Source organism: Papaver somniferum, chromosome 9 (assembly GCF_003573695.1).
Source record: "Papaver somniferum cultivar HN1 chromosome 9, ASM357369v1, whole genome shotgun sequence".
NCBI classification, from domain to species: domain Eukaryota; kingdom Viridiplantae; phylum Streptophyta; class Magnoliopsida; order Ranunculales; family Papaveraceae; genus Papaver; species Papaver somniferum.
In genome coordinates, this window is record NC_039366.1 from 63,182,279 (window position 1) to 63,194,508 (window position 12,230).

General features: G+C 36.1%; 2 protein-coding genes and 1 long non-coding RNA gene across 3 annotated transcripts; 1 reads left to right on the forward strand and 2 right to left on the reverse strand.

Annotated features, from left to right (window-relative positions):
- Nucleotides 1-2,107: 2,107 nt before the first annotated feature.
- Nucleotides 2,108-5,600, forward strand: LOC113307531 (ACT domain-containing protein ACR10-like). Its single transcript, XM_026555965.1, has 6 exons — nt 2,108-2,524; nt 2,622-2,843; nt 3,074-3,179; nt 3,629-3,965; nt 4,706-4,990; nt 5,086-5,600. Exons 1-6 carry the CDS (start codon nt 2,371-2,373, stop codon nt 5,224-5,226), a joined length of 1,245 nt encoding a protein of 414 aa, XP_026411750.1. The 5' UTR covers nt 2,108-2,370; the 3' UTR covers nt 5,227-5,600.
- Nucleotides 5,601-6,436: 836 nt separating this feature from the next.
- On the reverse strand, nt 6,437-7,654 carry LOC113311005. The gene is made up of 3 exons (XR_003341512.1): nt 7,196-7,654; nt 6,869-7,104; nt 6,437-6,492 (listed from the first exon to the last, which is right to left on the reverse strand). It is a non-coding gene; the product is annotated as an uncharacterized LOC113311005 (long non-coding RNA).
- Nucleotides 7,655-9,317: 1,663 nt separating this feature from the next.
- LOC113311004 (probable glucuronoxylan glucuronosyltransferase IRX7) lies at nt 9,318-11,429 on the reverse strand. Its single transcript, XM_026559838.1, has 3 exons — nt 10,471-11,429; nt 10,125-10,372; nt 9,318-10,012 (listed from the first exon to the last, which is right to left on the reverse strand). Exons 1-3 carry the CDS (start codon nt 11,173-11,175, stop codon nt 9,502-9,504), a joined length of 1,464 nt encoding a protein of 487 aa, XP_026415623.1. The 5' UTR covers nt 11,176-11,429; the 3' UTR covers nt 9,318-9,501.
- Nucleotides 11,430-12,230: the final 801 nt, after the last annotated feature.

The window sequence follows — 12,230 nt, forward strand, 5'->3', positions numbered from 1 at the left end:
GTCCGACCCACGTGATACCTCGCTCGTTGTGCCGCTTGGTTCTATCCTGTGCTTCGCCGCTCTTTTCTCTTTGGTGTATCATAGCTTAGGATCTTGCCACCTAGCCCTGTGGATTATCTACACCTACAGTAACTATTGCATCTGCCATTGCCTGTTGATTTTCGTAATTCACATATCCATTACAACCACCATAATCACCTGGTACAGGCTCACGCCAAATCTACAAAATCGCCACAAAATGAAGTCAGGTGAACAACAATAATGCAATACACTCATCAATTGACAACATCACCACCACAAATTTCAGTTTACATTATCCAATTTGAGGTGATCCAATTGTTGAGCCTAAAAGGAATTATCTGCTCTTGGATCCTAATTGTTCATAAGACAATGTAAAATGTTGCAGCCTAGAGAAGCAAAAAATTTCTGCTCAAGGCTACTTATAAGCTTATATGAAATAAACACAATCAAAATGATAAAAATGAATAGAAAACCCCCAAATCTTAAATTCAAAAACTCCCAAGTAAAAACCCTAGTCTGTTTATTGAGTACTACAGCTCCTGTATCTTGTACAAATCACTAAACTCTGATGAAAATATTTAAACAGTGATGATAAAAACAGAAACCTAAATCAAATCGAGAAAGAAACTCACTTAATACCTTATAGTGAAGGATTCTTCCGTAACGTTTGAATTCATCTACGAGCTGAGAGTGAGTGATATCCGATGGAAGACCTGTAACAGAAATTCGATACTGTTCCCTCCTACCAGACATAGTTTTTTCTCCGAAACCCTTCAAAAACCAGTTACCATTAGAAGAAGAAGTAGAGAGTGAATATTCAAAAACTAAATAGACATTGTCGCCAACTAGTTATAATCTCATTTCCAAACTGAGTGCAAAATGCACTTCTTCTTTTTTTTAATTCACTTTATGGCCTCAAATGACCCATTTATCTCCATTGAATATAGAGTTACTTTCTAGGACTGAGACCGACGGAACGACCAATGACAATTGAAGAAGTTGATGGTTACTAGTGCCACTGCCAACAAGGAATCCTAATCTTCAAACTTAAACAAATTCCACCACATGTTTTCTGTCTTTGAAGTCAAGCTGGTCATAGTCACACCCTCACTCTTCCGACCTAGAAAAATCACCAACTGGTAGTACGAGATAATTTAAGAATGTTTTTGTCTTTCTCTATTTTATTTATCAGCACATGAGAAATTTGATTCTCCAACTTCTCCGCAAAACGAGATAAGGAAGCAACTTGGAATTTTCCCTTGGTGTACTATTGAAAGGGACTTGATGCAGAACCGGAATCTAGATGCTAAAAGATTCTAAGTTCAAGTCAGACACTCATTTTAAAAGAGAAGGCTTTGTTCGTGCCATTTGGTATCTCTCTGAACATACAATGACTGAGCTACCCTTTGGTGTAATCTAATGCCAAAAAAATAAGCTGGTTTTACATAGACTTTCTGCAATGTATATGATCCCCAAGATTCTCTTGGACCAAATCAGATAATTTTCACAATCGATGGAATCATAATATGTGAGGCCAAGATAGAATTGTGGTGGAGTAGCATTATCATGAATTATAATCATTAGTTATCCGACAATTGTCACCCTCCAAAGATCTTGGAGGTGGATACCATGTACATCAAGTAAAAAAAAGAAAAGCCATTTCATTGCACAAGTCCAATATCCGCAAAAGTCAAGAGGGCATTTGACATGAAGTTTTAATTAGGTTGACTCTTGTCAATTTTCACTTGATTCCCTCGGATTCTTAGTTGTGCTATCCCATTAAGCCAAAACAAATTAGCTGCCGAAATTAGCTGCCGGATACATGGCGAAGTCAAATCAGCTGCCGGATATAGCCTCACTAGTAGCGGGCCGAGCGGCACAGTCAAAACACTTGCAAATGAACGCACAAAATAAAGTTCTCCTATGGCATGAGATATTCATTTATGGAGAAGATATTTCTACTGTACTAATGGACATTTGGACCCCAAAGACATGGGAAGAAAAAAGATCTTTGTAATTGTCTGCACTACTGTGACAACTAAGAGTCTCCCTTAAATTTTTTTAGTATCTCGTGCGAGAAGAAGAACTACCAGACAAAATCTCAATGCTTATAATAAGCCTTAATGTAAGAAGATGTTGTTGGAATTTGGATACTGAAAGAGACTCCAAAATCTCCCAAGGCAAAAAAAGGCAAATCTTTTATTGCTTTGAATTCACTTATCCTTTCTTTGATTCTACTTTCCTTTTCTGCGTAATTTTTCTCATACATATCCTTCCCCAATTTAAGCCAAAACCCATCACTAGAGAGAAGAGAAGACAGTAGGAGGATCCCATTTTTCAATTAGAAAAATGGGTATACCTTCAGATGATGTTGTTCTTATCAGTCAATCTGAAAACCAAGAAAATCTACACATAATTACTGTGAACTGTCCAGACAAAACTGGTTTGGGTTGTGATCTTTGTCGGATTATACTTTTGTTTCAGTTGAGCATTGTCAAAGGAGGTAAGAACTAAGAACTAACAAAGATCTTCCATTTTTATATTCTTGTTTTTAACGAAGCTATCTCTGAGTATTGTATGTTGGTTTGTTTTGTTTGTAGATGTTTCAACAGATGGGAAATGGTGCTATTTAGTGTTCTGGGTTGTTGGGAATTCAACAACAAGATGGAGTTTATTGAAGAACAGATTGGTGGATGCATGTCCAACTTGTTCATCAGCTTCTGAGATTTACTATTACAAGGCTGAATCCTTTAAAAAACCTAAACCTCCTGAGGTTTATCTATTGAAGCTATGTTGTAATGATAGAAGTGGTTTATTGCATGGTAAGATCTCCATTTTTACTTACTTCAGAATTCAAATTGGATCTGTAATTTTAGTCTTTTTCTTGTATTTGAGAATTGGGGTTTTCAAATTATGAGAATTTTAGTTTAGGGGTTTGGAGCATTTCACTGGTTTGCCCTTCCTAGTAATGCAATTGAAGCAAGGGTTTACTGTTGAAGTCAAAAAATTGGAACTAGTGTGTTAATTTTGATTGATTTTGGAATTTTGGCAGATGTGACAAAGGTTCTATGTGAGCTTGAGCTTGTTATAAAGAGAGTGAAGATATCGACGACTCCGGATGGGAGGGTCATGGATTTGTTCTTTATCACGGACACAAGGTTCGACATTTTACTTCCTAAATTTTGTCAGACATTTCAAAGTAGTTGTGTGTTTTAATCACTTTCATTCATCTTGTTGAGTCTCCATTGCGGTAGCAGCTGCAACAGGAGCTGAAAACTGTCTAGGGAATATGCGACAATTGAATATTGAAACTGAAAACTGTCTAGCAGTTGGATTTGATAGACAGCAAATTACAAGTCTAGTTAGAATATTGAAATTGCTTTTACCTAATCAAGAACAATCATCTTCGTGCCCGATTCAGAATTTCATATCATAGATGAAAACAAAGGAAAAATGGAAATGTTCGATATATAGGTTCTGCCGTTTTGCACATTGTGCTGTACCATGTGTTACTCACTTTTGACCGTGCTTACATTAGTTGAGTTGGGATGTTTCTTCTTTTTTTTTTGTCCTGCATTTTGATTTTCGTCTGTGGGTTTGTAATTAGGGAACTTCTACATACAAAGAGTGGACAAGAGGAAACACACAGCCATCTCAAAGCTGTTTTAGGGGATGTAATGATAAGCTGTGATATAGAATTAGTTGTCAAGGAAATGGCAACTTCTCCGCAAGGGAACACTTTTCTTCCTCCTGATCTTGCAGAAGAGATGTTTAGCTTAGAGATGCCAAAAGAACCCACAAGTGGGAACTCCGATCAGAAAAATGTATCTGTCATTATGGATAACCATCTCAGCCCAGCTCATACTCTCATCCAAATTCAATGTGAGGACCACAAAGGGCTGCTCTACGACATCATGAGAACTCTGAAGGATTACAACATTCAGGTTGGTAAAACTGGGAAACCCCACAAGTAAAATTCATTAACTCTTTTTGAATTTTAGTAACTGCTGAAACTTACTTGTTCGGAATGTTCTTCCCACATGTTCGGCCTAGTAATTGTTATAAGTGTTTCCTTTGCTGCAGAAACTTATTTTCCAGAATGCTCTTCCTTTGATGATTTACCTAGGATTACTACTTTTCTAACGAATCCGCCAACATTATTGTGCACAATTGTGTGCTTTAAATTTACTTTTAACAAGTGCTAATTGATCTTAGTTTTTGTTTTGCGTTGATTATGTTTATTAGAAACACTACCCAAATAAAAACCTATTAATTATTTTGCAATGATGTGTATCCTCCGCCAAGAAGGTCTTCATGCCAAATAAAACTGGGAAACCCCACAAGAACTTGCTTATTCCGAATGTTCTTCCCTAATGTTCTGCCTGGTATTTCTTATTAATGTTTCCTTTACTGCTGAAACTTACTTGTTCGGAATGTTCTTCCTTAATGATTTACCTAGGATTCCCACTTTTTCCAGCAAATCCACCAACATTATTATGCACAATAGTGCGCTTTAGATTTACTTCCAACATGTGCAATTTGAAATTTGTTTTTGTTTTTCCTTGATTACGTTGATTTACAAAGACTACCCAAACAAAAATTTATTTGCATAGTCAACCATTTGCAGTACTTTGAACTTTTATTACTTGTGTTAATTGGAGAAGCTTGCCTTGCTGTGTGTCAGATTTCTTATGGGAGATTTAACATGAAACAAGGAAGGAAGTGTGAGGTTGATTTGTTTATAGTACAAGCAGATGGTAAGAAGGTTGTAGACCCAAATAAGCAGACTTCATTGTGCTCACGCCTACGCATGGAACTGACCCATCCACTCAGAGTGACAATGGTCAGCCAGGGCCCTGACACAGAGCTTCTAGTTGCTAATCCTGTGGAGTTATCCGGAAAAGGACGTCCTCTTGTTTTCTATGACATTACTCTTGCCCTCAAGAAGCTTGGCACTTGCATTTTCTCGGTAGCATATCTTTCCTATCATACTTATTCTTTTCCTATCATACATATACATATTCTTTTCCTCAAATATACAGTACTGATGCCTTTGTTGTTCAGGCTAAGATTGGGAGACATATAATTAGAGATCGAGAATGGGAAGTATACAAAATCCGTCTTGACGAAGGGAATGGTTTCTCACTATCGACCAAAAAGATTGAACGTGAAGTGAGGAACATGTTGATGGGCTGGGAGTCGTAAATACCATACACCTCAAGGAATGCTTCCACGCAAACATTTAGTGGTAAGAAACCCTTCTCAGACAAAGCTCGCACTGTACAGTTTCTTTAAGGAATTTCTCGCTATTTCTTAAAAACTAAAATGTAAATTATGAAAGTGCATGTAAATAGCTTGAAATAACAGGGTGAGCAATCGTTACTGCAATGCACGAAAAGCCTCCCCTTGTGTCTTTCCAAATTTGAGTTTATTGTTGCTACTACTTACGTGAGCATTGAAAATGCTAACTAAGAGGTGAGGTAGTTATATAGGGTAAGATGAGTTCAGCTTTGTGCTTTCTGTTGGGGGGTGGCGTGGAACTTGCTTTCTATTTGTAAATAGGCTTTCTGTTTTCTCCATTTTCTTCTTTGTTAATATTTCCAAAATGAAAAAGAGGTTGATATTCTAACAAGGTTCATTTGATTGTCTTCGTGTCATTCATGGTCTACGGGGAAGCTATCAAAATAAAAATAAAAAAAGGTTTAGAATCTTATCTCTCGAATTATTGCTACTTCAAGTGTTCTTTTATTTGGGCCTAGCTATTTAGTTGTTCTTTGACAAACACAAGTAGTAGAATTTCCACGTTTCAAGAAACGTTCTCTCTAGAAGAGGACTCGAGGAGTCTCCATCAGCTGTGATCTATCATCAAGCCACTGCCAAGCAAACGTAATTCAGTCACAGTTGCGTGCCGATTTGAAATTTGAACTTGTAGTTCTTCGCGTTTTCTTCTTATAATTTTTTTAAATATATGCCGACCACGCTGGACTTGTTCACGGCCTAGGAGATTATTGTTGAACGAGTCTGTGATGCCGACCACAATAACTTGACAAGTTCAGTTGAGAAAGGGATGGACTTTCACATTCAGACGCCATATCTAAAAATCAACTCATTCTTGAATGGAAAATTTCTTGTTTGGTCCTAGGCCCATATAGTTATTTATAGTAGGGTCCAACCGGATTTTTTTTTATCTGGAGGTCCAAAATTAATTAAAACATGGAAATGTCCATAATGCCCATTACTACCAAACGTGTGTGTCTACACTGCTTACAAATTTGAGTACATATCTGGTACACTGCTTAAAAATTCGAGTACATATTTGCTACACTGCTTACAAATTTGAGTACATATCTGTCGCACTGCTTAGAAATCTGAGTACATATCTGTCGTACTGCTTACAAATCCGATTATATATCTGAATGCTAGCAAATTCGAGTACATATTTGCTGCACTGCTTCCAGGTAGAGTACAAATCTGTAAGAATCAATGATAAATAAATTAGAAAACGTCATATATGTACTGATAGGTAATACACAAAAGAAAACTGAAAAACAATTGATAATAACAATTTATGAGTCTTGTGACTCTATAGATTATCATTTCCACATAGTGACTAAGGGTGAAAAAAACAGTTGTGTATCAGGTGGTGTCTGTTTGTAGCATGAAGCAAGAAATGGGTATTCCAGTGAGACAGCAATATCGCACAGCAGCAGGTAGTCAGGAAACTTGTGGTAGAAAAAAGAATTGTTCTGCCTCAGAGGTCTACATGATTTTGGGAGAACGATAAAGCTTTCAAAAAAAAATATCAGTTAACAAAATCACATTATCTAACTGTAAATATTAGGCTAACCTTTTACTTATCCGCATGCCCATGAGCCTACATTAGGCCATTTGGCATTTAAGAAACTACACAGGGTGAGGTCTATCTATCCAGTTGAGGATAACAGTTCCAGAGCAGTAAACAACATCGAGAAGATGCACCAAGCTATTATTCTATTTATTTTGGTATGTATGACAAAAGCAACAAAATCCGAGCAACATACATGTTCCAAAGTTGAGTAACGCAGAACGGGTTCCCACCTTCACCTGTCCGTGATAGATAAGATACAAATTGTATCATGAATCTTAAAAGGAAATACAGAAAAGAGGAAGACCACATAAGAGGAAGAGCACATACACATGAATCAAAATCCCCTTCAATTCTTCACCAAGTGGAGCACCAGCAATGAGTAAGATACAGTCATGCAATTCCAATTTAACTCCTTCAATTCTCATCTCTCTAAAGATACCCAACGCTTCTAATGCATTTCAAGAACACTTATTCATCAAACACTTCACAACATCACTAACAAACATAAAATTCAAATACTACACATATGAATCAAAGAAGGTCTATAAACAAATCTAAGCAAAACCCAACTGTGTACATTCTTTTCATCAACTATATTCCCACAAACTTTTAAAACAGCAAGAGAAGTATAAAATCTAGGACGAACTCTGGACAGTGATGTTTATCAACAATTGATAATAACAAAAGAAAACTGAAAAACAAACCATAAAAGTATCAGATCTACTAATGAAATAAACACAAAACATGATTGTTTATTTAGATCTGAACTTGTTCCATCAAAATCCACCAGTATATCATATACGTACCGATGATTAATACACAAAAACAACTTAAAAGCATATCACAAACAACCAAAATGAAACTAAAATCAGTTGCATGTGAAAACCAAGTAATGAATCTCTAAAAACCAGAATCGAAACACTTTTTTTCTTCAATATTCCATATATATACTTCTAGATCGAAGAAGAAAAATATCAAAAACTACAAAAATAACAAAATTACAGCATAATTTTTCAGTACATCATATATGTACTGCTGATTCATAATCTAAACTTCAGCTGCATGTGAAAAACTAGTAACGAATCTATGAAAAAAATAGAATGGAAACCGAAAATCATTGTTAATATACATACCTGGAAACACAAACAATCTTCTCGTCGTAAATCATAACGATGCATCTTCTTCTTCTTCTTCTTCTCAAAAATAAACTAAGTTTCTATCAGTACGGGATATACGTACTGTTGATTCATATACAAAAAAGAACTGAAACACGTCTAAAACATCTAAAATGGAAGTGGCATAATCGAATCTAGCAACGAAATGAACAAAAAATATGATTATTCATCTAGATCTAATATATAGTCGACAAATCAACCATGGAGATCGAAAACATAATCAAGCACAACAATGATTAGATCGCCAAAACCTTAAAAGAAACATTAAAATGGAAAATCTTCATCATCTGATTCGGTAGAAACGAGAAAGAACAAAAACAAATCTTCATCTGCATCTGCAACAATGGTGAGAGGAAAGAGAAGAAGAAAATGAATATGAAATGTGAAAAATATTTCTCATGCTTTTAACATATTAAATAGGAAAGGTTATTTGTGGTATTTTCATATTACGTACACCTGATCTCGCACGTGTGCAGGACCCGGGCTAAAAAAATTTGGTCCATTTTCATGTTTTCTTTTAATTATGGACCTCTAATTACTGGGCTTTAATGGGTGGACCTGCCACTAACTAAGAACACTATAATGGTACCTATTGGTAATTCCTACTTCTTGAATTTATAATTTTATGACGCTGACACCGCTAAAGACTATTTGCACAATACCAAACGGTCTTCCACCATAGATAAGAATTGTTGGTGCTATATCAATTGCAATCAGTGCTGTAAGTTGCATTATTGAGCCTAACCATAGTTCCTCATCGGTATTGCATCTGAAATGACCAAAATCCTAACACTGATGCAGATATTTAAACATACACAAACCACTACCAGATAAACACTTATGAACAAAAATGCCATGGGATCCAATTCCCCCACTGCATCATTTTTGAACCTCTCGGCCTCTTCCGCTCACGAGACTCGCTGCACCACGTGATATGTGGGAATTCAAACTCTTCTTCTTGGTATAAAATTTTGTCTCTCCATGATTAAAACAAAGGACATGAATGACCGCGGCATTGGATGCATTCAAAGATTGAGACATTAAAAGAGAGTTTTTTTTTCCCCAATAAAAGCGAAGAAAAATTCTGCAGCATTAACGATAGATTCTGACACTCTCGTGACTTTTTATACCATCCATGTAAACACCGCTCCTTTTTCTCTCTTTTTCTATACACCCAGTATGAAAATTTAAGTACCAGCATTCAATACCCACCACCACCACCACCACCACATTCTATTACCCAGCAGTTATTAATCAAGTTGAATATATAAATTAATTAAAAAAAAAATCAAAGAATTTCATTTTTTTTTCCTTGTATATTTTATGTACATCTCAATCACAGGCTGTAAAATTGCAGGTACTACCTAAACCTATTCTTACACCAAGTAGTACCACATCATAAAAACAACAACTACACTGAAAAACCTGGTCCCACTAACCCCACTGTCGCTACAAAGCCTAGCTGTTTTCCACTCTCCCACCTTCGATCTCACGTGTCACCACGTGATTAGGTTGATGTCTCGGTTCTCTGCGGGATAGGTGTAGCATCTTTGATAAACTATCTAACAATTGCCAAGTGGCGTCACCTGTTTCGATGAATTCGTTGAAGAGTAGTGCCCGTTGATTAGACGGGTCCCACAGGTTCTTCTGTATGGTGGTGAGGTTGGTGGCGGCCACGTGGTCGAGGATGGTGGCGAGTTTGTTTACATCTTTTTCCGGTACGGTTAGAGAGATTTTTGACCATTGGATTTTATCTGAGTAGGGTAATCGAATGTTATCAGCTATGATCACGGGTATGCAACCTAGGGCTACTGATTCGACTAGTCTGGGACTCCATGGAGCCCATCCTAATGGACACAGACAAAATACTGACCGTACGATCTCTGATTGATATCCATCGTATCTACGACGTTTTAGATAAAATTTCCTATTTCTACTGAACTTTTTCCATATCTTCGTTCGAATGCCCCTGAAAAATACAAAGAAAGCTAGTATCAGAAAAGGGTAACATGGTAACTTCAACAAGGTCACAAATGAAGAGTAAAAGCTTAAAGGAGGTTGGAAAGTTGAGAATTTATTACTTGCTGTAAATTCGACCATTTATGTTCTTGGGGTGTAACTCCATTTTGCCCCTAAAGAATGCGAAAATATCTCTTTTGCCATTAGTCGCATGTTTCAGGGATGAATGAATTTTGTGTGGTGAGACGTATGGTGGAATCACAATATTCTCAACTTCTTGACATGGATGCCGGAATCTGACCCCAAATGTTTGAAGAATTATTGACTTCTTCAGAAAACTTGGAATTCCGTCTTCAATTGCAATGTCCTCCTACAATCAACAAACACCAGCTCAATCAATTTCTCAAGAACCCCATCATTTCAACAACAAAAAATTGATCATAAAATGAGAATTAATTAGAGACTTACCATGGGATGAAAACAGGCCCCATAATCATGAGAAGCTACAAAAACATGATCTTCACCATGACTTCGATTCCAAAATGGTGCGGATTCAGAAACAAATTGAATAGCCGACTTTAACAAAGGTCTAGCATGACCCAATGATGGGAACCCATTTGAAGTATTGAAATTACAGGATACATATACCGGAACGAAGAAAAAATCAGCTTCAAATGGATTCAATGTACGCACATCACTGTTCAACAGAGCTTTGTGTATAGCTACTTCTGATGCAAATAAATGATTACTACATCTTTTGTTTGTTAACCAATCAGTGTTGTATTTTGATGGGAGATCATAGACATATACTTTCAATGGTAATATCTCTGACTCTGTTGTTTTAGATGTGATTGATTTTGGTTTCTGAACAGAAGAATCTTCAAACAGAGCTCTAGAAATAACAGAGGAAGATGGGTTTGTTGAGGTTGAAATAATGGTGGTTTTTGATAGAGAAGAAATGGGTTTCATGTTGTTATTGATTGTGATGAGAAAAGATGTTAAGAAATAAAGAGAGAATGAAATCCAGAGAACCCATTTGAAATATCTATAGAAATAATAACTCCTCTTATGATTATTATTACTATTTTGATGATGATGAGGATCTCTGTTCATCATCTTGACATTATAGAATCCTCTATTTTTAGAGATTCTTAATTTATTAAATTCCGACATTTCTTCATCAAAATGTTTATATGGAAACCAAAAACAACAAAAGGAAAATGTGTTTATCTAGATAGAAGAGATTGAGATAGAAAGTGGGTAAAATGGAGCTATCATTTTTGCTGATGATGATGATGTTGTGGAGGTAATGAAGATGATGAAATAATGTCTATCAGCAATTAGTTGTTGTTTGGGTATTTGTTTGTTTTCTTGTTTCCTCTCTTCTCTGGCAAACTTTTGTTTGATTGATTCAATATATTAGTAGGTTGGATTTTGATGTTTCCCTTTCGTTTTCTAGTGTGGGGGATTCTTTGTTATATATATACAGAAGGGTAAAATGGACATTTCAGTGTTTTAAGGTTTGTTTTATGGAAAGGGTAATATAGGTATATTCAATATTATTCAACAAAAGTCATACGTTGTTAGCTAATCAGATTCTCAGAATTTGAGCGCCTAAATGGATTTAGCCTCTTGAAAACGAGGCTTGAACAGTTTGAAAGACTAAAATGCCCCTGATAGATTAAAAATATTGTTTTTTAAAAATGAGTGGAGCTTTTTGTAAGAAATAAAATAATAGCGACCCTCTCGTGCAATAAACCGACTTTGGGTTTCTTTATCTTTTTCGAAGCCTTTTTGAAGCTTCTTGGGAAATGAGAAATAAGAATACAGAAATGGCGATTCAGTACAGATGACAGTAACTTGATAATATAATACCGTCTTTTAATGTCTCAAAATGATCATTGGATTCTATTATTAATCGGTGGAGGAGAATGATATTAATTTCGAATCAGTGTTGCATTTTACGGCCTTGATTAAATGAACTTGAATTTTCATGGCATAAATTAGTGTATTTATTTATTTTTTGTTAATTTAATGGTTGGATAATGCTGTTGGGGGTTAAAATATAATGTAGGCGGAAAGCTCGGTGAAAGTGGTGTGTGTTTTGAGGTGTGGATTTGCAGAGGGAATAATGGAGGTCCCAACATGGCCCGACCAGAAAAAACCCCCTTCCGAAAGCAAACAAAAGGTTTTATGGTTAAAATGAAAGATAACATCTAATTACTGTT

Excerpts from the sequence above, each read along its gene's own strand:
- LOC113307531 (XM_026555965.1), top strand. The coding sequence starts at position 2,371 with ATGGGTATACCTTCAGATGATGTTGTTCTTATCAGTCAATCTGAAAAC. Across the intron at positions 2,844-3,073 it reads TAGAAGTGGTTTATTGCATG|ATGTGACAAAGGTTCTATGT; the intron begins GTAAGATCTCCA and ends GAATTTTGGCAG. Across the intron at positions 3,966-4,705 it reads TGAAGGATTACAACATTCAG|ATTTCTTATGGGAGATTTAA; the intron begins GTTGGTAAAACT and ends GCTGTGTGTCAG.
- LOC113311004 (XM_026559838.1), bottom strand. The coding sequence starts at position 11,175 with ATGTCGGAATTTAATAAATTAAGAATCTCTAAAAATAGAGGATTCTAT. Across the intron at positions 10,373-10,470 it reads GGGCCTGTTTTCATCCCATG|GAGGACATTGCAATTGAAGA; the intron begins GTAAGTCTCTAA and ends TGTTGATTGTAG. Across the intron at positions 10,013-10,124 it reads AATGGTCGAATTTACAGCAA|GGGCATTCGAACGAAGATAT; the intron begins GTAATAAATTCT and ends TGTATTTTTCAG.